A 27,466-nucleotide genomic window follows, 5' to 3' on the forward strand; every position below is an offset into this window, starting at 1 on the left:
TGCCTTTGCAGGCTGGAACGCTTCTAGCCTGTAAAGGGAAACCTGCGCTTTCATACATTTTTCTTGGACAGGCTTGCAACCCTTAGAAATATTCTTGCAACCCACTTTTGGGTTGTGACCCACAGGTTGAGAAATGCTAGAAAATGAAGACTGATAGGTGACAATGATAACAGTCCTCAAATATGTAATGGTTTATTTTATATGTTCAGCTGTTCTTCATGTCCCACAAAAGTAAGACCAGAAGTAATTATCTTAATTTTCATCACGAAAGATTCAGGTTAGCTATTAGGAAAAACAAATTAGACTAGCTAAACACTGGATCAGATTACTTAGGGAGGTTGTGATATCCCTGTCATGGGAGATTTTTGTGAATAAGTTAGGCAGATAAGTGTCAGAAATGGTCTAGGTATCTTTGGTACCACTTCAGAACAGAGGGATAGACTAGATCAGTGGCACGCAACGTTTTGGCCCCTTGGGCCAGATGAGTGGTGTAGGGCGGGGGGGGGGAAGCAGTTGGAGCACAAAGCCAGCAGCACGCAGTAACCCCACAGAGTGGTGGCGCCCTTGGGGCATGTACAGCACTGTCTGTGGGGCCCAGGGCAGTTGCCCCAATTGAGCTCCCCCCTCTGCCCCAAAGGGATGACCCCGGGTGCAATCACCCAAGCCCATACACTGTGTGAAGCTAAAAGGGCTGAAAAGGACTACAAGGGTCATCTAGTCTAGGGATGCTTAACCCCCAGCTCACAGGCCAGATCCAGCTCTGGTGCCATGTTATCTGGAACATGCGGCTCCTCATGGGTCCACGGGGAGCCCTGCAGGCTATGGCCCTACACACTAGATTGGGTGCACACGGCAGCATGGGGCCCAGTACTGGCACATGGGGCAGGGTTGGGATGGCTCAGGGCCTAATCCTAGCAAACATGGCTTGTGAGGCCAAGTGGTGATGGTGTGCAGCCCTGAGGCCCCATCCTGGCACATAGGGCTGGAAAGAGCCAGTACGGGGTCCAATGCACATACAGGCCTGATCCTGACGCACAGGGTCTCATCCAACCCCCAGTCCAGCCCTACACCACTCATCTGGCCCAAGGGGCCAAAACGTTGCAGGGCCTGTGAGGTGAGGGGGGCGGGGGGGCTGTGAGGTGTTCATTTTTCTTGGGAGTAAGAACTCACAATATGTGCTTCCAACTTATTCATGTAAATAATGTCCATTTTTGTCTAATTGATTTTCTGGGTCCAATGGGAAGGCCAAGACTGTGAGACACAAGGAACAATCAAAATATAGATGCACTTAAACCTGCACATGAAACTGTATCCCCAAAATTCCCATTAACTTTAAAACCAGTTGCTGAAATGATGTTATAGCCATGATGGTCCAGGAAATATGGAAAAGACAAGAGTTTTTGTGGGTGATATCATTTACTGGATCAAATGCTTGGTTGGGATAGACAGAGATAAACTTTCTGATATCCTTCCTTGAGTCTCTGGGAGAGAAGCAGACACAGCAGTGCTAAACACAGCAGATGGAACAAAGGCTTTTGTAAAACTCCATACATAAATACAAACAGGATACAAAAGAAATTGTCAGGTAGCCAACAGAGAAGAGAGAGGTAGTAAAAGCCTGATAAGTGGGAGCAGGATTCTTCAGGAAGGTTGTTATCACCTGTGAAGTTCAGAGATTAGCAAGAGTCTGCAGAGTATAATGGATTGATTACCTCTGAAAATGAGATCATTTACTTAAATGCTTGGACATGAATTTGGATGCCTAACTTCAAGCTTGTCCACTGGATTTCTTTTTGCCAGGAAGGGCACAGGGAAGCTGGCTATATGCACTCCACATATTTTAGTGTAATTCACATACAGCAATTTTTTACAGCAAAGAATTTTGGAACCTTCACTTGACTCTAGGCAGGATTGAATACTTGGCATAAGATGTATTTACAATGCATGCCAATTCAGCAACACTTTTCATGCTTTAATTACAAAGAGCGTGCCTTGGATAAGATTCTTTGCACTCTTCCTTCCCACAGTGTAAACAAGGGCAACAGGCTGGTTGCTGTTATACTTCCAAGAATATATTCTTTTCTGCCATCAGTATGGCTCAGTTTCACAGAAATCAAAATCAGTTCTCTGGTACTAAGGTAATGAACAGTAATTTGATTCTCCTTTTATAACTAAAGCCTTAAAAAAAAGTCTGCCCAGGCTTCCAGCATACAGCAAATTCCCATCCATTTAATGTATTTTCAATTACTTTAAGCTCAAAATTACTGTAAGCTTTGAAGCTGCAGCTGCACATTGAGAACAAATGTTTTTAGTTTGATCTTGTCATACATAGTATGAGGTCTTAAGACACTAGAATTCAACTCTGCTCCATAGTGCTAATTAAATGCACTTGATTTAATGGAGAACTGCCTGGGGCAGTCTTGATTAAGGGATGTTTCCAACAATTTGAAACAAAAAGTGATAAAGTTCACCTATTAACCCCAACAAAGTACCTCAGCAAGAAAAAAGCAAGAGACTAAGTGAAAATAAAACACATTTTGCCTAGGCTTTGGCTGTGATCAAAGCTATCATACGTAATACATATTTCCCCAACATGTTTGATTCTTTTTAAGAGGTTGGAAAACAGCCATTTACCTAAAGCTGAAGAATCACCACTCTCCAGCCATATAAATGCATTTTTATCTAATGAAAAGCACAGTCAGTCTTTTTATTTCCCTGTCCAACTCATTGCACTTGGGAACATTTCTGCTATAAATTAGCATAATGGTACTGATTACTATAATTAGCTAAATACCTTCTGGCTGTCAGACTGGAGATAGTGTCATATCCATTGTAAGCTGTTTTTCAAGGACATGCATGTGTGTTTGATTTCAGTTTTAAAACTCCAGTCCATTCAGAAGCTCTGGTTATCCAGGTGAGACAAATCTTATCCTTTACTATGATTATTTTATATGTAGTGGAACTGAAAGTCATGAAGAAGATGAATTATTAAAGCACTGGCTGGAGTCAGCTGCCCAGAGAGGGTGGATGAATTGCAAGCTTCTCTACACAGCACAGCTCAAGGATCCTAGTCCTGGTCTGAAACATCTAATCTGTTGTATTCCTGTGTCTGCCTTGACAGGGAGATTGACAATCGTGCCAAAAGCGTGTAACTACATAAGATTCAATAGGGATTGAGCAGAGCTCAAGCTCAATTTTATTTGTGATTTACCTGGAAGACTAACCTAGTTGCTGAAGAGCTAGTGTATGAGGACACTCCAGCCAACAATCCTTCTTTTATTTACTTATTTTTTACATGCAAAATCAATATACATCTGAGTAAAAAGAGGAACTCTAAGTATGAATTATAGATATACCTTCATAAATGATCCGTGTACATTTAAAAAAAAATCTGTGCTAGGGCCCAGAACGACAACATGCCTAGGACACCAGCCAGGCTGGTAGGCCAAAAAGCAACAAAAAATGGCTCAGGCCTTACTGCATAACTTTCAGTAAATAAATCAGTACACAAACACTCTCTCTCTCCAACAGAGTGCACGTGCATCACTGGCTTGTTCTGCAAATGCTGACAGTAAGTCACTTGCCATTTTAAAACCTTTTTCATACATCTGCAGCAATCATTTGGAAAAAGAAATAGATAAAAAACATCTGGAAAATAAAGCCTTCCAGATGCAACCACTGTCAAGACACAGTAGGTCAGGTTTTTGGCTATCGCTCTAACCCCGAGTGTCCTTCCCATTTGTGTACTTCCTCTTGAGTGACTTGCAACAACATTTGGTTTATAAGTGTGACTTGGGGGCATGACTTGGAATTCAGAGGTCAGATGCTGAGATACATGGGGGCTATGTTTATTCATCTTATTTTCAGAAGAATAAAAAGGATGCATATTTTGTGATAACTTAAGAGTACACGTTTCTTAAAATTTAAAAGTTCTGTGTGAACTACAACCTGAATGCTTCATACCACAGCTGAGGAAAATCTCTTCATACCCTTGATAATCATACTGGTCCTGGCCTCCTCTATCTTGGGTGCATCTGGTGCCCAAGATGAAGCACACATGGAAAACAACAAAGCAGTAAACTTTAAGCTAGGGGCAGCACTATCGTGTAATGCAGGGGTTTTCAACCTTTTTTAGTCTAAGTGCCCCCAACGACTGGACACTGAGCGGAGGTGGGAAGGTTGTGCATGGCGGGATGCCAAGAGGGGACTGGCATGTGGCTGGATGCCACGAAGGGGGGTGCCACGTGGCTGGATGCTGAGCAGAGAGGCAGGGACGGCGTGCAGAGGGGCATTGCTGCCCTCACCCTGGCTCAGCCTTGCTCCTGGGAGGTGACAGTGCTCTGTCCCCGCCCACCTGCATGTACCCCCTACGATCAGTCCAAGTACCCGCAGGGGTACACGTACCCCCGGTTGACAACCTCTGGTGTAATGAAAAGACAAGAGACTAAAGCATTAAACCTATTTCTGCCAGTGAGTTCCTCTGTGTGATTTCATACCTGGTTTTTAATCTCTACCTGACTATTTTCCCTCCCCCACTTTGCCCAGTCCAGTGGTGCTCAATCTTTTGGCCCTGCATGTGAGATGAGTGGGGTGGGCTTGGTCTGTGGGCCAGACTGGGCCCCATGAGCTAGGATTGGGTCCTGTGCCACCCTGCATGAAATTTGGCAGCAATGGAGCAGCAATTAATGCTCCCACCACTTCCCAGTCACCAATTTTTCAGTCCCATCAGCCAGATTACACTGCTCTAAGGACTGGAGCGGGCCCATGGGCTGTGAGTTGAGCACCCCTGGCATAGTATATTTAGACTGCAAGAATTTCAAGTGATTGTCTCTCTCAGTGTGCCTGCCCACTATACACAATAGGGACGCAACTTTAGTTTGGCCCTTCTACCCTTGCTGTAATGCCAAAATAACAACAAGGGGATTCCTTTATTATCTTTTCCTTACCCTCTGACAATTCCCAAGACTAGAATCTGGAAGTATCCATTGCTTGTGGGGAGAGAATGGGGCTGGATAATAAAAAACAACCCTTACTGTTAGCTGGAATCCAGCTTCTCTTCAGATACATTTTCATGATCCAAAGGGATAAGTTTGGTATGGTGATCTCCTTCAGAGGAAGAGAAGCCATCTTAACCTTTTCCCTCAATTCTGTGATGGAATTTTTTAAAAGGAGCTCCCAGAAGTCCAAATAGACATATAGATCTTTTAGCATAAAGCATATCACCTACAACTTCAGTTTCTGCAACTGTGACAAGAATGATTAATAATAACAGGGAAATAAAAGCCAGATTTATATAGGACAGTAATAAATTGTGCCCTAAAGTAAATGATGGCCTTTGCAATAAGAGGCCACTGAGAGTTATATTCTGACAATATGGAGATGCCTGGCTTTCCCCCGTGATGCTAACAACCATTGCTGACAGGCTGAAGGAATCTGAAGGCTAGTAAAACATTTGGCATCACAATGCCAAATGATGCAGAGTTTAATATGGAGAACAAGTCTAAAAGAGCAGACCAGCTGTTTTGGCTCAAGCAAAGGCAAAAACCACTGCACTGCTCCTTGTCCCTCCCTGCCATAATTCCCACAAATCTCTGAGATTTGATTTAAGTTTTTGAAGACCATGGAAACAGTAATTAAATTTAGTATCAGCAATGATGGAAAAAAAACAGATTATGTTAATTATACAAGAGAGTGTAAACAGGATCCATTCCAAAGTAATCTTTTCTTTTCTGTTTAAAAGGCTTGGTTAACTTAGTGCTTGCTGTTTCTATTCCTGTCTACAGTCTTGGCCTTTCAACAGCTTGCCACATTTTGATATTTTCTGTTAGTGACCAAGGCAACGGTACTGAAGAACAGGACTACTCAAAAGAAAGAGCTGCTAACACAAGTTCCTTTCAAAAGCCATACCCAAAGCTAAAAATGCATGTTTATTCTACATTAAAAGGGATTCCATTTCTTCCTGTGGATGACTAACATGCCTTCTTTTTAATGGTTTTACATGCTACATTTAAAGACTCTCTCTCTCTCTCTCTGGTGATCTGCTTTAGACCCATACCAACTTGATGATATATATAAGTTTGTGTGGCTGAAAAAGAAAGAATTTGACTTTATATCTTTAATTTTTTGCCATAATAACTGATAGAAGCTTGGGCTTGCTTCCATAGATTTAGGTTAGTAAGCAAAATGGGCTGGCTTCGGTTACATGGGCATAACTTTTCCTAACTTTTAAATTAGTAAGGGGTTACTCTACTACACATGGGTAGATCCAGGATTTTGTAAAGGGGGTTGAGGACCAGCAGTTGGCACTGCAGGGCTGACTGAACCTTGCTTTCAGTTTCCCCCACCCACCAGGACAGGCAGACCACACTGCAGGAACAGCAGCCAAGGACTATATTAAATCCTTGAATTCGGTAATAATCTCTCCCACTTTTTCTCAGCTTCCTCTCCCTTTCAGTCCTGCTCAACAGCACCTCCTTCCCTCTCCCTCCCCTTGCCCTTTATACTTATTCCTCTGGGCTCATAAAGGGAAGACTCACCTGTCATCACCGCTACTGTTGTCCCTGGCTGAGCCTGGCTCCGGCTGGAGTGGGACAGGAGCAGTTCTGGAGCTCCCCCTGCCCCTGAGTCAGCCAGGGGTAGCAGCTGATAGGGGAAGTGGGGAATGGGAGGGGAAGTGCTGCTGAGCATGGAGCAGAAAGGAGAGGGTGCTGAGACAGGGATTTCTTACCTGCTTTGGAGACCTTAAAAAATGTCCCTGGCTGCTACTGTCATAATGTGGTCCAAAAGGGAGGATGTGACTGAGCCACTGCATCCCCTCTGGATCCACCTCTAACCAGTGCCATACCTAGACTCCTGGTGGCCCCAGGCAAACTTTTAGTATTGGGCCCCCCTTCGCCAGAGATAATGATAATAATAAACTGGACAACAGAAGAAAAAAAAAAAATTTTGGGGTCCAGGCCCCAGGCGGCTGCCTGGTTCACCCATGCCTATGTCTAGCCCCGCTTCTACCCATGCTTGGAGCTGAACTCAGAAAATCTACTCATCTCTATACTGTTCTTTAGATTAGATGAAGAATAAAAGGGGTCCAACATCAGTTTCCTGGACAAATTCTACCGAAATAAACAAACAATATTTATAACCACTCAAAAAGTTTGAATTGGCTACAGAGCTCTTTTTCAGCATGGAGAGATAAATGCAGATACCCAACTTATATCATTTTTGTACACTGATGCTAATTACACTGGGATCAAGAACAGAGAAATAATAGGGTTATACTGTGGTAGCTCATATGGAAGTCTACTGTACTTCATGGCTAGATAGTGGGGACTGTGCAGTAGTAGCCTTTCTGCCTCTAGCTAACAGCCATCCTCCACGATGGACTCAAACCGATGGAATTTAAACCATGTGGATTGATGTAGCTTATGTTGGCAGAATGTTATGCCTGATTCTTTCAGGGGAAGAAACAGAGTGAGAAGAGTGTTCAAGATTAAAGAAAAACAAAACAAAGGGGGAAGCAGACACTCCAAGAAACAAACAAAGGAACGGTATAACTTATGTAATAAGAAAAAGATGGGGGAAAAGAAGAAAAGATGACATATCAGGGAGGGAGAAGGATTTTTTTTTTAATTATGCCATATATCTTTTAACATCTTTGAATGTAATAACTAACATTACAAATGCTTTTCTTAGTCTACAAATATAGTCAATAACATCCCCGAGTGGGTGACAGGAGTGCTGTAAGAAGCACCTTTGCAAACAGAGGGCCACGCAGAGTGCTAGTAAACAAAGGATAGCTTCAGACATTTGTGGGAGGCCATATCTGCCAAACTGTTTTGAATGAATACTCAAAATAGTAAGGTAATGTGCTGCTAGAACTAGATATCACTAAAGGAACTGAGCCAGTGGACAGAAGGAGACAGGAAGGCAGGAAACCACTACTAAAGTGACTACAAGAGTGAATGATACTATTCATTTTCTCCTCAATTCTGTTTACTTTGTAGCCCAAGTTTATAATGAGCTAGAGGACAGAAGTCTAGATAAATGCTATTTTTAAAGCCTATGCCTGATTTACTACTCTGATAGCTGGTCTTCTGTCACATACCTTGGATTGAAATAACAGAAGTTCCTACTGCAACAAATCTGCACCTGAGCAAGTCACCTAGATACTATAGATATGGTTAGAAAACCTTTTAGACAAAGTTATAAATAAGTCTACTATTCATCTATTCTCATTTTTGTTCTTTAGCATTTCACTTTGTTCTCCAAGGATGGAATGAGAGTCTAGTGCCAGTGGAAAGACAAACTGAACTATGCTGGGCTTTTGGCATGCTTCAAACAATATTTTAGCTTGGAGGAAAGACAAAAGGGGGGAGTAAATATATGAAGCTGATGTTATTTTATTTCTTTTTTTCTCTACACACTGTTCATCCATACCCCCAGCACCAAGCCCTTTTTTTCTACAGATCCTTAGGAAGGTGCTAACCAGAACCTGACAACTTTGTTTTCTACTTTTAAGCCTTAAAAATCAAGAAAGATTTGCAAGTGGAACATAGTTTCAGGATTTCTGACCAATGGTTATTACCCTGACTCTTCTCCATGCACAGAAGTAACAGGAGTTGGAGACTATTATTTTATGAAAGTGATTATAATTCTGGCTAAAAGGATATTTCTTTGCAATTCTTTGCACTGATTATATAAGCACACAGAACCAGAAGGGACTTTCTGGATCGTAAGGTCCTGTCCTCCGATATCACATGCAGTCCTATCATATAATTCTTTTCATAAACTTATCAAACTCCATGTTAAAGCAAGTTAAGTTTCTTGCCCTTATTCTTATTGAAGAGATGTTCCAGAGCCTACTTCCTGTGATGGTTAAAAACCTTCGTCTCCTATCTAGTCAAGAGTCATTCATGTTTATACACATTTGTTCCTGTGCCAACATTCTTTTAGCTTAAATAGCTCATTTCCCTGCCCTGTGTTTACAGTTTTATGAATTAGTCTATTCCCTCAAACAGTAGATAACAAGAGGACACGGGGCCTGCGAGGGTCTAAAAATGAAAGAGAAGCAACACACTTCATTAACAATAAAATAAAATGTAAGGAGGTCATCGGCTGTGTATACTTACGGAGGTGTGACACCTTTTGGAAGTCCTAGTGCGTTGACAGGGACAGGTGGTGGCTGGGATGGTAGCATGGAGCTGAGGAAGGCTGCTGGAGACTGGTTGGAGTTAGAGAATCTAGCTGTTGGAGAGAGGCTGTGGGAAGGTGAGGAAACCAAACAAGGGAGAGGAGGGGGTGGAGGAGGAGGAAGCGGAAAGGAATCAGAAACTGCAAATGTTGCAGTTGGACTAAAGACTGGTGGAGGTGGTGGCGGGGGAGAGGGAGATGAAGGAGACCAGGGGTACTCCCCTTCTGGGGCAAACTGCTGGGAGAAAGGAGGAACAGGTGCTCGGCCAAATTGTTTCTGAGAGGTGGTTGGAGAAATTGGAGATGGAAGACTGGACGTTGATGATCCAGATGAAGGGGTCACATAACCTGAGGCAGGACTGATGTTCTGAGCAGCAATGAATTGTTTCGGCCGGGCATAGTTGAAGGAGCTGGATGACTGCATGTTGGGAGAAGTGTGGGAGTTGAGAACGCTCATTTGCACAGGGGAAGTGACAGACTGACTGGACTCAAGCTCCTGGAATGACGGGGGAGGAGGAAAAGAAGGAGAAGAGGGAGGATTTGGATGGGCACCAAGTTGCTGTTGATGATGATACCGCTGGCCACCTTCTTGTTCCAGACGAATTTGGTTCTGTAGTTGCTTTAGCTTTAGGGGGTCTCTGTATAAGAAGAAAGAATAATTATTGATCAGAGTTTTGGTGCTGCAGGGGGAAAAGATAAAAACAAAAAGACAGTCTCAGATACTGAATATTTTATAGGTATTTTAGAAACCAAAGTTGAAATTTGGAAGGACCTGCATGTCTGATTCTGAAGCCCATCTCATTGCTGGTAAAGTCTCTAATAGAACACACATTTGATATCATGCTGACACAACCCTTGGCTAGAACTGAAAGACCATTTGTAAACCGTATCTTTAATTATGCCATGAATCATTGCTAATGAGAATGGAAAATCTAAATGAAGTTAGGCGATTTAGTTGGATGCTCATTTAAAGCTTTTCACAATGGATCCAAACCTTTTGGCTAAGTACAGCCAGTCAAAAAGCCCGAGGCTGAATCAATTAAGTCTTTGAAGGTTAGTTTAAGCTGCAGAGTTTAAACGGAAAAGCAAGTGAACTTTTGATTCAGGAGATGCAGCCACATGCCTGCAGTGGCTCAGGCAGGTGCTAGAGCACATCTCCCAGCTTGCTAGCCACTGCCAAAAGGAAGGGAAGAGAGAAGCCCTCCAAGACTTTTCCCCCGTCTGTGCTTGAGCAGAGGGGCATGGCTAGGCCCCAGGCCAGGGCCAGCACAGCTGAGGCCAGGGGGAGGGGCGCTTTAAACCTCCCACCACAGCCCGCATGGGACTCCAGCCCGGGTCCCAAAGCATCAGCTGTCCAGGCACTAGTCCGCTCCCCAATCCACCACCTCTGTTCTTTCCCCTTCACCTGCAAGCAAATGACTGCTGCTAGCCACTGCAGTGCTAAATCCTGAACCCAAACTCTCGCGACCTTTCGGCTGAAGAGGGAAGTGTAAAGAAGGTCATTTTTGGTTTACTCCTGGGTGTGCCAAGCCAGCCAGGCTCAGCCTCTGTCCCATCAGCGCTGCTTTATCAGTCTGGTAGCTGTGGGCATGAAGGGCTCATCCTGTGTGGCCAGTCTGGCCACTAAGGTGCCTGCTCACAGCTGCATTGCTTCTGTGCCGCTGCCTAGCCAGCCACCGCCCGTGCATGCCAGGGCTCCTAGGACCCTCAGGGCACATGCCTTGCTTGGCCTCTTCAGCCTTGCTGCGGAGCTGCTTCACGCATAGGCTGCCCCATGCTGCCTCCTTGACCAGTTGCGGGTTCCTCATGCTGCTGGCCGGGCATGGGGCTTGCTCCTGCTCTTGGGTTGCCACTGCCACCCCTGCCCCCAGCCAGGCACACACATAATCCCCCTCCTCCCACCCGCCTGGATGAGCAGACGGACCCAGCTCTAGAAATACTGCTGACTGACAAAGCACTTTATGTACCTTCTCAGAAAGATGAGAGGAGGAAAAAATTAAAATGAAACCAGAGTAGAAATTGGAACCTCAAAAAGATTGGAATTTTTGGTGCATTTTAGGACAATTCCTAATTTGAACTATGCTTAATAGGTTAATGGTGAAAATCCTTAATATTATAGCCCATTCTGTTAAAAGGACCATATCTCTGTTTTCCTTTATCATGATATTCGGATATCTACCAAACTGTAACCACAATGATACTGTCAGATACATGGATGTCATAATTTGTGTCTGCTATTAGTTATATATGCTAAGGAGCCATAACTACTTAGTGCCATGCCCCTTAGGTCAGTGTTTCTCAACCTTTTAAGCAACAAGTATCCCCTAACTTCTGAAAATTTGAATAACTATCCCAACACTCAATTTTCCTGGGGAAGCTGGAACTGTTAAGTAAACAGAACCCCAGAAGTCAACCTGAACCTTTTACACTTGATGCTGATGAAATTCATGTCCTGTATATATTTTTTGCTTACTGAACTGTTGCTTGAATGATAATCAGTGTTATTGTTTTCCTCTTAATTGTTCCTTTGATATTCATGTGTACAAAAATACTGAGAGTAAGGAGCTAAGGTAGTTTGTCAATCTGCAATATAACAGCCATTCATTCTGCTGTTAAAGCACTACAAGTCCATACAGAATGTCATCTGTTATATATTTTAAGTCAGTATTTAGAGAGATTTTAGTGCAAAGTCTCCCAAATGTAGGACATCTGAATGTGCGTTTCTGACATAGTAATGAACTAATGGGTACTTAACTTTTGCTTGGTATTAACATAATTAAAATAGAAATATTGTAGGTATACTTCTAACTTACCATGAGCTACAATTTAAATTTTGTTGCTCTGACTCCCCACAGGTACTACAGTTGTGTTAATGTTGTGGTGTGAGCAGACTAACAAGGCCAGCACTCTCTACTTGAATATTAATGAATACTGATTGTAATTAGTTAAACACAATAAGACAAAGAGACTATGACATAAAAAAAAATACACATAGAAATTCTTTAGGCCAGGTAGATATACAATGACTAGAGATTAACCTAAAACTACCATAACACAGACTAACACTAGGGAGAAGCAGGAAACAGAAGTGGGAGTCAGAAGATCTCGGTTCAATTCCCAGCTCTACTAATGCCTACTGATAAATAAATGTTATACAAGAGCTAGATGTTATTACTGCATTATATTAGTGAATGGTGCACAGTAATCTACCTGCAACAGCACCAGGAATTTTACTTTGCCCTCATGCCCAGGAAAAGAATATTTGCTTATCCTACTATAACTGTGTTCCTTTGTCTGATGCAGTGTGGACCTGCTGGAAGGTACACGTGTGTGCCAAACTTGTGACTTTTAACAGTCATGTCTGTCAGGGCTGAATATGCATTTTGTGCTTCTGTGTGACACATATATATGAGAGTGGCTGTGACCTTCTTTCAGCTGCCCCCCCAATTAAAAATCTTCTGAAGATGGAAGACAGGTTGTTGAATCTACACTGATTACAATATACTGAGAAACTATGATTGCTACAAAGTACTGATATTTCTTCTTCCAGCACACGTCAGCATAGATTCCCTCAGAAGGCTGGGGCAAGGTGTTCCAGTTGCATCTGTCAAAGAGGAATTTAGGACTGTATTTCCAGGTCTGGCATCTACCTTAGTAGATAATATTTAAGCTACTCCATCTGACTGCCTTACGGAATGTTAGACGCTGGCTCATTCCTGAAGCAAGTGGAGGATATGGATTAAGCCCTGATGTTAAGAAGTGGAAGAACTCCAGTCAGATGGTAAAACTAAGTGATATACTATGTTATCCACTTTGGTATTCTTTCTCATTAAATTGTGTGACCTTTATGAAGGCCAGATATAACCAGAAATAAATAGGGAGTCTATCTCAATGCCTTGGTCCTGCTGCTGTAATAAAGCAAAGCTCTGGAAATGCCCAGAATATGTAGCCTCTACTTTACTATTACAGAATGGGAATTGGGGAAAGGACCCATAGGGTGAACAACTGATTTGGATGAAATTCTGAGACCATCTTAGGAAAGCACTTCAGGCAAGGTTTCAGCAGTGCCTTATCATTAAGGAATGTTGTGTAGGATATTTCAGCAATAAGTGCCTGGAGCTCACTGATTCTGCTGGCTTAAGTGATAACATCTAAGAGGACAATCCTTAGAATGAGATCATGTTAGGAGCATTCAAGAGAGGATCAATCAGAGGTTCCTTAGGCCTAAAATTGACTATATTTAGATTCCACATAGGAATAGGGTCTTTGACTTGTGGGCAAGTTGGTAAATGGCCCTTTAATAGCTGCAAAATATAACTGCATGAGAAGAGATTGAGCATGACTGCACGAGAAGAGATTGAGCATGACTGCACAGAGAGATTACAGCAGCCTTCCGTAAAGAGGACCTTGGTACAACTGAACAAAAGACTTGCCTGTGTAATAAGCAGTCAAGTATATTAAGTACTGAGGCCGGCTAGTACTTTATATACTTTTGGACTTTTGGTGAGATATTTTCGTGATTAATATCCTGCCTGTTCTGTACCAGGCTACTTTGAACTTGACTAGTGCAGGATGCTGTGATCTGCACTAATCAACTCTGATATGTAAACCAGGATGCTGTGAAAACAGAGACATGTAGTTTGGGAGCTAGAAAGGTAGTTGATTGGATGAAAACTGGCTTAACCTGAGTAGAACTGAGCAATTAGGTGGAAGATGAGGATTTCGTAGAGTTTTCTTTCTCTGGGTACTTGGGCTGTCAACCCCAGAGTCATGCTGTTGGATAGGGTTGGGGAGACTGGGTCCTCTGTTAAAGTTGGTACTTGTATGATTCTCTATAGAGAGCTGGTCTACAAACAATCCTTTGATTCTTTAAAGGAATGGAGCCCTTCATCAGGTGTTTGGTCTTAGAGCTGTTGCCTGAAGAGTTCCATCTCCCCAGAAGGTCTGATTCTCTTTGGGGAGCTTGAACCTCTGACCAGATATGCAATTGTATGTGACCTGAAGGTATAAACTTGAGCTGGACACCTCTGGATTTACTGTTTCTGGGGGAGAATAGCTCACACATGCAATATCTATCTGGGAAGTAAATCTCTCTAGGACAGAAAAGTCATTGATTATGCTTTACTTCCTTGGTAGGATTTGAACCTGAACAATATGGTATCTGCTATCTGGGTCAGTTATTGCAAAGTGCCTTTGATAATTTTCTTATTTTTGGAGAGGAAATTAGCAATTTGGAGAAAAGAGAGTGTAAAGTTGCATATTTTTCATAGAAGTTAATTGTAAAACAAAACTGAAGTTCTAAGGACGGTACATGGTTGGATATTTATGGGTTTCCATTTTCCTGTCATTAATGGCACTAGGGAAATGAGGGAATATTGTGGCCATTCTACCCCTTATGCTTTTGAGGAAGAGAACAAAGAGACCTGCAGTGAACACTGATGAACACTGTTATTCAGAGGACTATACCAATAATTTAACCCACTCTATTATGGTATCCATCGTGACAGAGATTTGAGAAAGTGACTAAATATATGGAAATATACTAAGCATCAGTTTACCCTTTGCTCAACATATTCTATGTAAGAATAGCTGAAAAATTTACAGAACGTTTTAAAATATGAGGTATGTCAAAGTCAACCTCTACAGATACAAGCCTTGCCTGTATATAAATTTATTTTTGCTGTACCTTACATTTGTAATTTAGTTTCCCTAGTTTTGTCCCCCTTAACACCCTCTGCTCATTGGTCTTCAAGCCCTGAACATATTGTTTTGAACACTATGATACACGCCATACAGGACTAAATCGATAACTTACTTTAATTAAGTTCAGGAACTTATTTTAAATAGATTCCCAAACAACTGGAAAAAACACCTGAAATAGGCCTATGTTAGCTGTCTTAAATACAGATTTGAGATTGAAATGTCAGAACAGATTTTAAAAAATTCTGAAATACACCACTAATTAGTCAGTAGTAAGAATCAGTCAGTTTTCTAGATTGATAACTAATCAATGCTAGAAGAAATGGATTTGTATTTCAGGGTAATATCTGCTCATTTATGCGGGCAGTCTGATAGGTCTTCACTTAAAAGAGACTTTGTGCTATGTTGATCACCATTAGTTACAGATATCACTGGCATTCACCTTAGCAACTATCCCATGTTTATATCTGGTCATAAATTCTTATGAAATATTTTTCAGCAGTATTTTCCAAATAATTTCAATAAATTATTTCAATAAAAAAAAACTTTTGCAATTGTATTTTGATTTGGATAAAATGCAGATGGAGTCATTTTGTTGTCAGCTTTGTCACCTGGCTCCTGTGCAACTGCATGCTTCCAGGCTGACAGGTTCCTTGCAGCTCACCTGGTTTCATAGATTCATAGATGTTAGGGTCGGAAAGGACCTCAATAGATCATCGAGTCTGACCCCCTGCATAGGCAGGGAAAAGGGCTGGGTCTAGATGACCCCAGCTAGATGCATATCCAACCTCCTCTTGATGACCCCAGCTAGATGCATATCCAACCTCCTCTTGAAGACCTCCTCTTGAAGACCCCCCCGGTTGGCTGATGAGGAACTGAAAGTCCCGGAAATCCTGTGGATTTCTTGCCAGCTCAGATTCCCAATACTCCTAAGCGTGAGGCTCTTTATCAGTCCACTTGCAAACTTTTAGGAGCATTGTTTCTTGGCAGCCCAGGCTACCAGGGTCTGGTGTGCCACTGAGCAGGGACTCCAGGGTTTCCAGTGTCCACAGCTCTAGGGCAGTCTGCTAAGCAGACTGCCTCAGAGCCAGGCAAGATTTTGTCATTTTAATTTTGGCTCCAAAAAAGAAGGAAACAAAATTTTGAAATATGTGCATCACTTGCAAATCGTATTTCCTTTCTCTGCCCAGATCCGCATACACTGGGTGCCTGTAGATATGCGGGACACCTGCTCTGATGCGCTCGGATTACAGCATGTTATAAGATGGGAAACTCCCTTCTTGAGAGCACGGAGGCAGAAAGGGATCTTGGAGTCATTACTGATTCCAAGATGAACATGGGCCGACAATGTGAGGTCGTGGTCGGTAGGGCCAACTGGACCCTATTGTGCATCCACAGGTGCATCTCAAGAAGGGCCAAGGAGGTGATCCTCTCCCTCTATGCGACACTGGAAAAGTGAAAAACTCTAGGAAAAGTGAAGTTTAGAGAGACAGCTTAGAATAAGCTTTGTTTGACCATTTTTGCATTACTAATAAAGAAAAGGGGATAGGTTTGTTACATATGGTGGGTATATATTGTGTTCAAATAACTTTGCCTTCTTTTACTGATAAGGCAGCTTGTATTTTGTTGGTGAAGTGGCACTATTGAGAACAGTTTGCCTAACAATTAAAATGTAAGGATTCTGCACACAGTTGAGAATTCAGGCTAAACCGTAGTGAGGCTAGACATGGCTAACAGTGTTCTGTAACAGAGTTAATATTTGCAAACATATGCAAATAAAATCTTAATATTTTCACCAGTTTTATCAATGACATAATAATTCTTCTTTTCAACTGGAATAACCACTGCTTTTCATTGAGGATGAGCAAACAGCTGTCCTTAGTATAATGCCAAGACTGCATGCAATTCCCCTTCACAAAGTTGATAAGTATTTTCACGTTTTTCAAAAAAGATGTGTAGATATATAAAGAGTTTACATATATGGTAAAGAAGCTTAAGGGAAAGAAAGGGGGAAGATTTAAAACAGTGGGGGCCAACCTTTTGACAGGATTGCCACAAATTAGCTCTGCACCTTCTCTGAGTGCCACTCTAATCCTTTCCCCTGCCTGCTTTATTTCTCTGGTTTCTTCTCCCAGCCCTATCTGCCACTGTGCTGCCTGTCTCCTCTCTGACCTACTGTGTGCCCTATATGGAGGCTGCCCATGCCACTTGTGGTTTGGCCACCTATGGTTTAAAACATTAGTAAAATAATACGTGATATGTAACAGTTCCCAAACTGTGACATGTCAATGCAGACAGAGTCCTCAGGTTATATTAGTGTAAATTGTTTTTACAGTGAAGCATCGAGACCCTAGATGCTGAATTTTACACTGAATTCCAAGAAACAACCATAGCTTATTTAAGTTTCCTTGGAAGTTTTTTTATTCATGTAAATTTTGTATTATGCGTAAAAGATCAGAAACAATTAACATGCTAAGAAGAGAATATCCAAGGCTAAATCCAAGGCTAATATCTGTTCCTATGTACAGATATCGGAAAGGATATAGGGGCATAATCAAGTGTAAAATTTGATCCTCATGCTGGATAACTAGGAACTATCTCCATAAGTATAGCTTTCTAATGTTTTCATCACCCTAGTCTCTTCAACATATAACATTTGCTGGTAAAATTTTCAATTGTAGATTGGCTGCAAAAATATTCTCCAAAACTTTTTATTAATTTTAATAACAACTAATTCAATCAAAAGATACTTATAGGAGAAGGAGGCTTAGGTAGGCAATCTACTCAAAAGAAGCTAAAAGTCCATTAAAGCTAACACAATGTATTGCACACTGAGGATACTATGAAAGTAAGTTGATTTTTCACTGGAAAAGCCTCATCAGTAAGGCAAAGAATGTGAAATATCTCATTGTAGCTGCATTGTTTGTAACCTCTCTCATAAGGAAATCCTGCTGTAATTTGGCTGTTAGGAACCTTCCTGTCTATCCTAAAAAATGGCAGTTGTATCCATGCCCATTTTCCACTTTTGTTTGGTTCTCTCTCAAAAGGCATCGAGGTAATTTCTGTCCTAAGGAAACCAGCAACGGTGATATTGCCAATATTTGGTGAATACAAAAATGGCTCCACACATTTTTTTCACAGACAGGAAAAATTATTCATATCTCTATAACACCGTGAGGACATTTTTCAAAACATGTACTGGTGAGATAACAAATGCAGCCTGGGTACAGAAAGAGAGTAAATTGTGCTCTTGTGTGTATTCATTGTTTAAAAAGTCATATAGACACAATACAACTTTAGTAATAAGGCTAAACTTAACGCCTGCATTGGGGTTGGAGCAGGTTTCAGTTTGTTACCCTGCACTGCTAGTTGGATTACAATCTCCAGCGTGTCATCTAAGCATTGATATCTACCATGAACATGTAATGATGGACATATAGGGAGAAAAATTGAGCAAGAGACACTAGGTTCTACTATCAAGTTATACTGAGGTAGGTTAGTATCACGGCGGTTATCAATTACATTTGTAGCTAGACTGAAAAAAGGGAATCTTGTACCAACAGAAAAAATAATTAATAGGTTTTCATAATATTGATGTGGTGCTGTTGCCATGATAGTCCAGGAAATATGCAAGAGGCAAGAATTTATGTGGGTGATATCTTTTATTGGATTAACTGTATGATTAGGATAGACATGGGCAAGCTTTTTGGCATTAGAGCACCCTTCCTCAGGCCTAGTAGTGCAAGTTACCAAGCCTATACTGGGGAGTCCAGCAGAGCACTGATCTCTTGTTCCTCATGGTATTGCCCCCTCCTTTTGTTTAGTTGGTCTTCAGCATTACACTTTAAAGGCTTGTGCTACTAGGCCTGAGGAAGGGTACTGTGATACCCAAAAGCTTGCCTATGTCTATTCCAACCATGCAGTTGGTCCAAAAGATATCACCCATAAAAATTCTTGCGTCTCTAACAGGTCATCTGCATTGTTAAAGGCTGTACCTTTTAGAACATATGTTGAACTGCATTTTCATGAATACTAAGTAGGGCCAGATGTGAAACTGCTTTCTTCAATGTTTAAATGCATAAATTACTTTTTAATTAAAAATAAGGCTTTTAAATATTGTAAGTTCATAAAAATAATATTATATATAAAAAGAGAAGAAAGATAGAGGCCAAGCATGGCTGCTACTTTTCCTAAATCATACAGGGTCAAATTCAATTCCGCCTATTAGACACACAAGTGAATTTGGGCGCCTAAGTATGATTCTACTCTGTCCTACATGAGACCCTAAAAAAGTTACTAAAGGTGCGTGGGGCCTTTTGTGACTCAGTCTTAAGGATAGGAGGTTGGTGTTTTACAAAAATAGTGGCATTCGTGGATTTTCAGGATTTGAACAGGGAGGAGCAGAAATGCACGAGGGTGCCTAAATCCAAAACAGGTGTTTTGCAATGTTCCATATAGGTATGTGCTAATTAAAGAAGTTGGTTGTTTTTTCATTTTCTTCCCTTCAGCTCAGCAGCAGTGATGGATCTGAATTAGGCTTTTCCTCTCATTCTGTTTTAATTTTTGAATTTTCCAATGTTTGTAATATGCTTGGCTATGCTATGCTTACAGCACCTAGGGTTCCAGGGTGGTCCATCTCAAAGTATTAGTCAGGCCTGTGACTGGTTACGTTCCAAGATCAATCATGATTCAGACCAGCATGGCCACAAGATGATTGGTGATTATTAGGGGTGTGCAAAACTTTGGTCACTGATTTGATTTGGAGAAGATTTGGCCCGATTCGGAGAATGAATCACTGAATCCAAATCGAATCAGGAGACAAAAAATCCCCTCCAAATCGATTTGGAGCCTCTGAATTGATTTGGAAAAGATTGAGAAATTTGGCAATTTGGAAGGCAGTCTTGCAGGGAAACAGAAACTAAGAAGAGGGAGGCGGAGTGGGGGGGCAGGGGAGGGGAAAGACTGACATCTGTAGCTGGCCAGGGACTGTGATCTTTCCCAAAGTCCCCTTCCAATCACAGTGCTCTGGGGGAGGGACATAGAAATAGCACATAAGCCTCTGTCTGCAGCCTTTCTGTCCCTTTTGTGTGTTGTTTCTGCCTGAGCACTGGGAAGGCCCCCTGTTACAGGCTACCATCCCTGCTGTTTTCATCCCGCTGTGCCTTAACATACGCAAAGTCACACATCACAAGTTTTGCTTTGAACAGTTTTAGGTGCAGTTTCCCAGAAACCCCTGCACCTATCTCCTTGAAACTTGGCAGGCCTCATGCCCTCAGAAGGAGCTACCATCTCTGCTCTTTTCATCCAAATCTGCCTTAACACATACACATGACAAGAGGTTTGCTTTCAGCAGTTTGAGGTGCCATTTCCCAGAAACCCCTGCACCTATCTCCTTGAAACTTGGCAGGCTTCATGCCCTGCTGTTTACATCCAAATCTGACAAAAAATGACAAAGTTATAGGTATTTCAGTGATACATCATTATAGTCTATGGCTGAATCACTAAATCTCTCTGAATCAGCGCCAAACCTTCCGAAGCTGATTTGCCCGAATCGATCAAGGCAGTGATTCGAATCTCCAATTGAATCACTGTCCTCTGAATTGGCCGAATCCAAATCAAATACTTCCCTATTCGCACAGGCCTAGTGATTATCTCAATTCAAATGTCTTTATCTTTAAAAGGAAAAACTTGCAAAACACAACTCAAGAGATACATCTAACAATTAAGCAGCTTCTGAACACAGGATGTTCAGTTCTATAAATACATACTATTCCTGTAAGTTTACATCAGAAACAATATTTAGCTAACTAACTAAAAAAAAAAATTAGAAGATTAATTTTAAAGTTAGGCTCCTAGATTTTGCTTTTTTGTGCAAAAGCACGGTATGTCATTATCTGGGTACCAGCCAGTTGTCATTCAGAAACCAAGGCAGCTCTGAAGCACTTCAATTTGTAGAGAAGCCTTATACAAGTCTCAAATATTTGACCTGTTGTTAATACTTTAGTCTCTGGAACATTTTATAACAGCAAAGATATTCTCTCCTTACAGTAACATATATAAACAAGTCTCTGCACATGAAATTAATGTAAACAAGTTTGGACAGAGTTATAACAAGCAAACATATGCTATTGTGGTTTCCCTGTTCAAGAAAATTTCACCTTATTCACACTGGTGTCACAACCACTAAGTTCACCATGAGTTAACTTAACTCTGAGAGAGAGAGAGCATCTTTTATAAATATAAGAATGACCCCAGCAAGAAAAGGGAAGGAGAGAACAAGAACACAAAGAGATAACAATGATAGTCTAGACTCCAAAGAAAATATAAGTTTTCAGCTTTACTCTTCAGAACACTTGGGCCTCATACAGGTATTCAGTTTCTCCTGGGAGAGTCACTCTCTCCCAGAAGAAACCACGAGAGTACAGATGTTCACGCTTTTTCTCCCTGGGTAAAAAAAAGACTGCTCCAGGAGAAAAACAACCTGGGAACAACCAATGTTAAATGACTTCCAGGAGAGTTTCTCCTGGGACAGCGAATGTCTGTATATGGCTTGGCATCTCTCAGAAGAAAACATAGTCCTCCAGCTTCTCTCCATTGTCCCCCAGGAAGACTGTGTCACTCACTGGATGCTCCTTGGACGTGTTTATGTAGCCTTGATCTTTCAGCCCTGATGCCATTAACTCCATTGTTCTACTTATTATCATTTATGACATTTATTTATACAAACTAAATTTTAACTTGACCAAATTTTGCTCCTGTGTTATATCTCAGTGAGGGGCTTGTTCCATCATGTAATCTCACTGCCCAAGGTTCAGCTGATCTTAAGGGGAGCTGGGGTTGCTGCAGAAGGGTTCGACTCATAAGCTCTTAGGAAATTCACTGGAGAAAGGAGAAGGAGGTAATGCAGTCCTTTAAGCTCATGGGCCTCTCAACTGAAACTTGAAGCTTATTTGCAGACTGGTGCTATCTTGCTGACATTTTGTCAGGATCTTCTTGGGAGCAACGTCTCCCCCAGATTCCAACCTGCAGTCTTCAGTGCGCATGTATTGTTTCCCTCAGTTCTCTACAGGGAAAGCTGTCTCACACAGGAAGTTAGAGAAGTACTGCACAGTTCCACTGCTTCCTTTGCATTTTTTTCAGTAGAAAAGGAACGTGTTATTCTATAGGGGTACATATGTGCCTCTTAAAATAGATTTCCACAGCCATAATGTCTGACTGAATTTTATACTACAATAGACTGTACAATTATTTCAGATACATTGCTAGCTAACAAAATCGAAATACATGTCAGCAGTATTTCTTGCTACAGACAAAGAGCAAAGCTAATAGATAGATAGCTACACTGCTAGCAAAACAATTCACATTCAGAGGAAGCCCTACTTTTAAATAGTACTTCCTGCATAATTCACTGCTTACAAAGGTAAATACCACAGACTGAAATGATATGCATATGATATGGGTACTCAGAACAATTTAATTTCTTTCTAATGCATGCCACAAATAATTTAAAATGGTATTTCCATGATAGCTAAAAAAAGGTATTTGCAATACCTGTTTTTTCCTAATCACCAATTGTACTGTCTCTTCACCATATTAAGAAAATGTAAATGGAACATTTTGCCTATAGTATTCAGGAATAAGAGAGTTATTTTATACTAGTAATTAAGAGTAAAATCACATCTAGTGCAGATGATCTATCCAAAAGTACTGTCATTAGAAAAAAAAAGCCTTTGCATGTTCTGATTAAGAAACCCTACACATATAACAAAAATATGTCTGTTAAGTACAGCGTTTTGTCTGTGGCATTCCAAGATGATGAAGGAACAACCTTATAAAGAGCAGAGGCAGATAACGGAAGAACTTTATTAACAGCTCTTTTCTAACCAACCCACAAGTTCATATCGAAAAGGCAATTTCAGCTTTGTAGGTTACTGAAGCAAAGGCAAAAGGAATTCTGTGCCAGAATTGGGGTCAATGTGAATTACAGCACTGTTCTTCACGTATATTGAAGCAAAGCATGAGCTCGCTGACTGCCTCTCCCAACAGCACTCTAACATTCTAAGATCTGAGAAGGTACCTTGCAATTGGCTTGTGCTGCTATTTTTCTTTCCTATCTCATCTACCCACTGGTTGTCAAACCTTAATACACATTTGGTCTGTTTTCCCCAATGAATATGGATTAGTGGGATTCCACTCTACAATTGCTTGATAAAACATTCGCTGGTTTTAATTAGCTGTGTTTTTCATATACATTCCAAAATACATCATTTATTAATCTATAATGGATGTCCTCATCAGTGTGACTAGAACACTTTAAACTATGCATACACTTATAGGGTATGGAAACAATCTGTTTGACTTTAGTTGTATCTCAGCAACCAAACAAGCATATGTAATGGTTTCAACCAACAACAGTTTAATTCAAGAAAATACGATATAATTCACTTTCTGGGAAATAAGAACCAGCTAGGGATGTATTAACTTGAACGGGCATCCAAAAATCTGGAAACCTATTATATCAGAAATGTATCTGGACTTCTTTCATGAAGAATCTGGCTCGATATCACGTAAGACTGGGTTCTGATGAGATTTGCAAGATTTTCTCATTTCAATCTCTTTGTAAATATCAGTATGAAGACAGGATTATATTTCTGCAATGTAATGAGCCTTATTATTGTGGAAAACAGGGAAGTGCTATGCAGATCAGATCCGCCTCTGGAATTCTGGTTTTCAGTTGCAGAAAGACAGATCTCCGTCATCTGAACTAAAAGAGATTACCTCTGGGCCAGAGAAGTGGTACCCTGATCTGTGTGGGCTAGACGTTAAGAGGCAGTACTACTTGTATACAGAGTCAGTACTTTATACTAACCATGCTCAGCACCTGTAGGATCTGCCTCAATGTTTTATTTCAAGAGAAGACCAGGAAGTTGAACTATTAACTTTAGAAGTTAGTTGGACTTATTTGAAACAAAAAAAGGCTTTGGAGGCAGAATGGTTTGAGATTTAAGCAAAACTAAAACTTAGGACAGTTTAAAAGTGGTTTATCTATCCCACTATATTGCAGTATTTGATATTTTTTAGCTATAATAGGAGAAATAAAATGAAAAACAAAATGCAAGAAAGGTCACATACAGGGAAATTTGGAGCTAGGGAGATGTAAGGCATTATGCGCCAATGGTATGACTGACAACTGACTGAATACTTTCAGATGGGCAGAATAGATTCTTTAAAACTTTTGCTTCATCAGAGCTCAAAATTAGGAAAGACAAAGAAACATTGCTATCCACAAAAATTAGTTTTTTGTACATTGTGAAACATTTGGATATCTCACTTTGATGACAGATTGAACTGATAAGTATTTTGGTTTGGCTGCAGAACTGTTTATTTTTCCACACTTCTTTTATTTTGTATGCCAGGATTCTAATGGGTCCTTAGGCTTAGCACATTATCTGTATTCTCACAGCCCAAATACATTTATATTGGAGGCTATACTTTTTTAGACCAATTTGAAAACACGGGGGACTAAAGATTTTTAGATTTATTTCAAGACTTCTACCAGAATATTAAAATGACTTATATTAAAACTAATTAAACTGAGAAATAAACTATGCTAAACACAGAACAACAGTACATCATTCTCATTGTACACTATCCAGGCAATACTTCACAGATTAGTTATGTCTGCTGTTTTATCCTGGGGGAGATATTTTGTCCTCTGGAAATTGGAACAAGGGAAATTTTTTAACACCCACTTTCTCTTACAGTTTAATTTTGGTATTTGAAATAAATTTACTAAAAGGAAAGTCCAGTTTGATTAAAATAGTTCATGACTAAAGGAAATGTTGTTTTGACATGCAGTTGAGCTAAACTCTTCTCTCATCATTATTTAGCAGCATGATCCACTTCCCTAATGAATCACTCAGAATGACTGAATGGGAAAAAATCTACAACACACTTGGAAATGGTTTTAGTACCTTGCTATCACTTGGAACACCTCGTATGTACATTAACTAGCTCTATATTTCTAAAACAGCTGTCAGATGCAATGAGGGCATGCACCTTGATTTCCAGCAATTCTTTGCCTTTTTCTTGTTTGCTCTGTCCTACATAGGTTTTGCTCCCATGTTGCCTGACTTCTGACTGTAGAATGACATATATGAGGTACCTTTCTCATGAACTGCTGCCATGAAGTATGCACCTTACAATGACTAACAGAGGGATATTCAAAGAGCTATACATCCTTCCCCTAGAACCCAGATGTACCGTCTCAGACAGCCAAACCTCACTGACCCACATCTGAGAGAAAAAAAAAATCACTTGGTGGCCCTGAACCAATTCCTTACTTCATGGCTTCACAATTATACTGGACTGATTAGGCAAGTCAGATAATTGATTCAATTAGATGTATCAGTAAAAAGCTGCCATGTATCTACCCTATGTAAGTAACTGATGTGAATGCTATTATGTATCACACAATTAACTATCATTTCCTCCATGCAACTAACCACTAGCTACATCAGATGGGAATAGTCCTCTGGCAGGATGTGTGTCAGGGAGGGTCCATAGTTTCAACATTACCCCACCCAGCTACGGTCACTGCGTGGGAGTGAAATTATTAGAAAAGGTCAAGTTGTTCAACAGCAGCATATAGTAACACTGTTACAGTCAGGAAGATAATCTTGTGATAACTTATCAAATTCGTTAAACAGAATACAAAAAACTGCCACAAAACTAAGAAAAAAAATGAGATGGCTCATTAGGAGGAGGACTTCAGTAATCCTACCAAATCCCAGAGAAGGTGATCACTCAGTGGGCAATTCTATATTATTCTATATTGATTGTATACATCAGCAAACAGCATAGTCCTACATAATATAAAATATGTAAGTATACACACAAATTCTTCAGATTAGGTTACTTTCTATTAAGGTGTATAGCTGAGGTTTCAAGTTAGTTATACAGGAAATTTGAATTGAATTACATTTCTTGTAGTCCAAAAAGATTCAGACCCATCCATGCTGCTTTGCTAGCTGCCATTTAAAATCAGTAAAATAACTTTGTTAGTGTGTTAATCTTAAACAGTACTTTTCTATAAGGGATGTATATGTCACAAGTAAAACTGCTTTCCTTAATACAGCTGATAAAAGATACCTTTGAGTACTTTGGTATATCAAGAGCATGTTTTATAATTCTGAGTCTGTACTTTCACACTAGTTCAACCTGCTTTATTTCAAGATGTCCAAAAATCTTTTTATAATTATTTCCATTGAATATAAACACGATGGCTTGGTATTACTGAGCTAGCCTGGCTAAATATAGCAAGGAGCACTCATGTTTTGTGGGGTATTTTTCTCTGGTATGCAGCTAATATAAATAAAATGAGTGGAGCGAAGCTGGCCGTGTTCCACTGCCATTACATCACTCTTCCTTAATAGGAAACCATTCTCCAACTTAACATCTTGCTTTAAACACTCAAAGGTGTCCGTTTAGTTTTTAGTGAGGATCATCATATAAGGGTGATGGCTAAATTAGAAAAGGAATAGAAAACAGTAGGGACCTGCTATTCCCTTATTAGTAAACTCTGGGTACATTGAATAGATCAAATTAAATACAATATTCTCTTTAAAGCGTACACGAATTATGGCAGAGCAAGAGAGAGGCTGCAGAAGCCTCAGTCCTTTCTTTAAGAAACAATTCTTTTAAAAACTGAGCAGGAACTCCTGAACCTATTAAGGATTTCACTTCACTGGGTTAAAGATTTCCCTCCAGAGATTTTCTGAGTAAACCAGAGGACAGAGGCATGGTCTACTGCACTGGGGGCCACCTTTTCTGCCATGTGCACCACAAATTAGCATCACACCCTCCTCAAGTACCACTTCATTCCTATTTCCCTGGCTGCTCTGCTGCTCTGCTTTCTGTTCCACGTGGTGGTGGCAGAGGCGGGGTGTGGGCAGTGGCTCACACAGCTGGAGGAGCAGAGGGAGAAGGCTTATGCTGCTCACACAGCAGTTGGGGGCAGGGGTTTGTCTGCACCATGGTGGCAGAAGGGGGGTTTGTGTGGCTGTGGGCAGGGAAGGAAATCACCCACCAGGTGGCGGTGATGGACATGTTTTTGTGCTGCTTGTTCAGCCATGGCAGTTGGGGCATTGCCAGAGTGGTAGTAACAGTGAGGGGAGGTGCACACTGCTTGCATGGGGGCAGGGGCTGCACATGGTGGGAGTCCCAGGCTACTGCGACCCATGGCATGCAGCTCACATGGTATATGACCCTGGGCTCATGACCTGTGCAATATGTGGCCCCTGGCCACTCCTAAGTTGGACAGCCTTGCTTTAAATAATATAAAAGGGATATTATTCTATTTACCATATCTAAAATGTACATTACTGTAAAGCAGTCAAAATGGCCTTTTTAAGTTTGCATGCTGTAATTCATTTGTTTGTGTAACATTTCACTTGAGGGTGGACACTTATCTAGGCACCGTTTATAAAAATAATGAACTACCAAAGTATAAAAAGACAGAGAGGGCATTTAACCCGTGACATTGTTTGAACAGTCTTGACAGAATTTCACAGAACAACTC

General features: G+C 40.9%; 1 protein-coding gene across 6 annotated transcripts in view; it reads right to left on the reverse strand.

Moving 5' to 3' along the window:
• PALLD (palladin, cytoskeletal associated protein) overlaps window positions 1-27,466 on the reverse strand; it is a 355,143-nt gene that overhangs the window by 49,127 nt on the left and 278,550 nt on the right. For all 6 annotated transcript variants that reach the window (XM_025207131.1, XM_025207130.1, XM_025207129.1 and 3 more), the window contains one exon: window positions 9,126-9,824. In XM_025207131.1, the coding sequence (XP_025062916.1) occupies window positions 9,126-9,824 (699 nt within the window). The remainder of the gene's footprint in view (window positions 1-9,125; window positions 9,825-27,466) is intronic.

This window comes from Alligator sinensis, unplaced genomic scaffold (genome assembly GCF_000455745.1).
Source record: "Alligator sinensis unplaced genomic scaffold, ASM45574v1 scaffold512_2, whole genome shotgun sequence".
NCBI lineage: Eukaryota > Metazoa > Chordata > Crocodylia > Alligatoridae > Alligator > Alligator sinensis.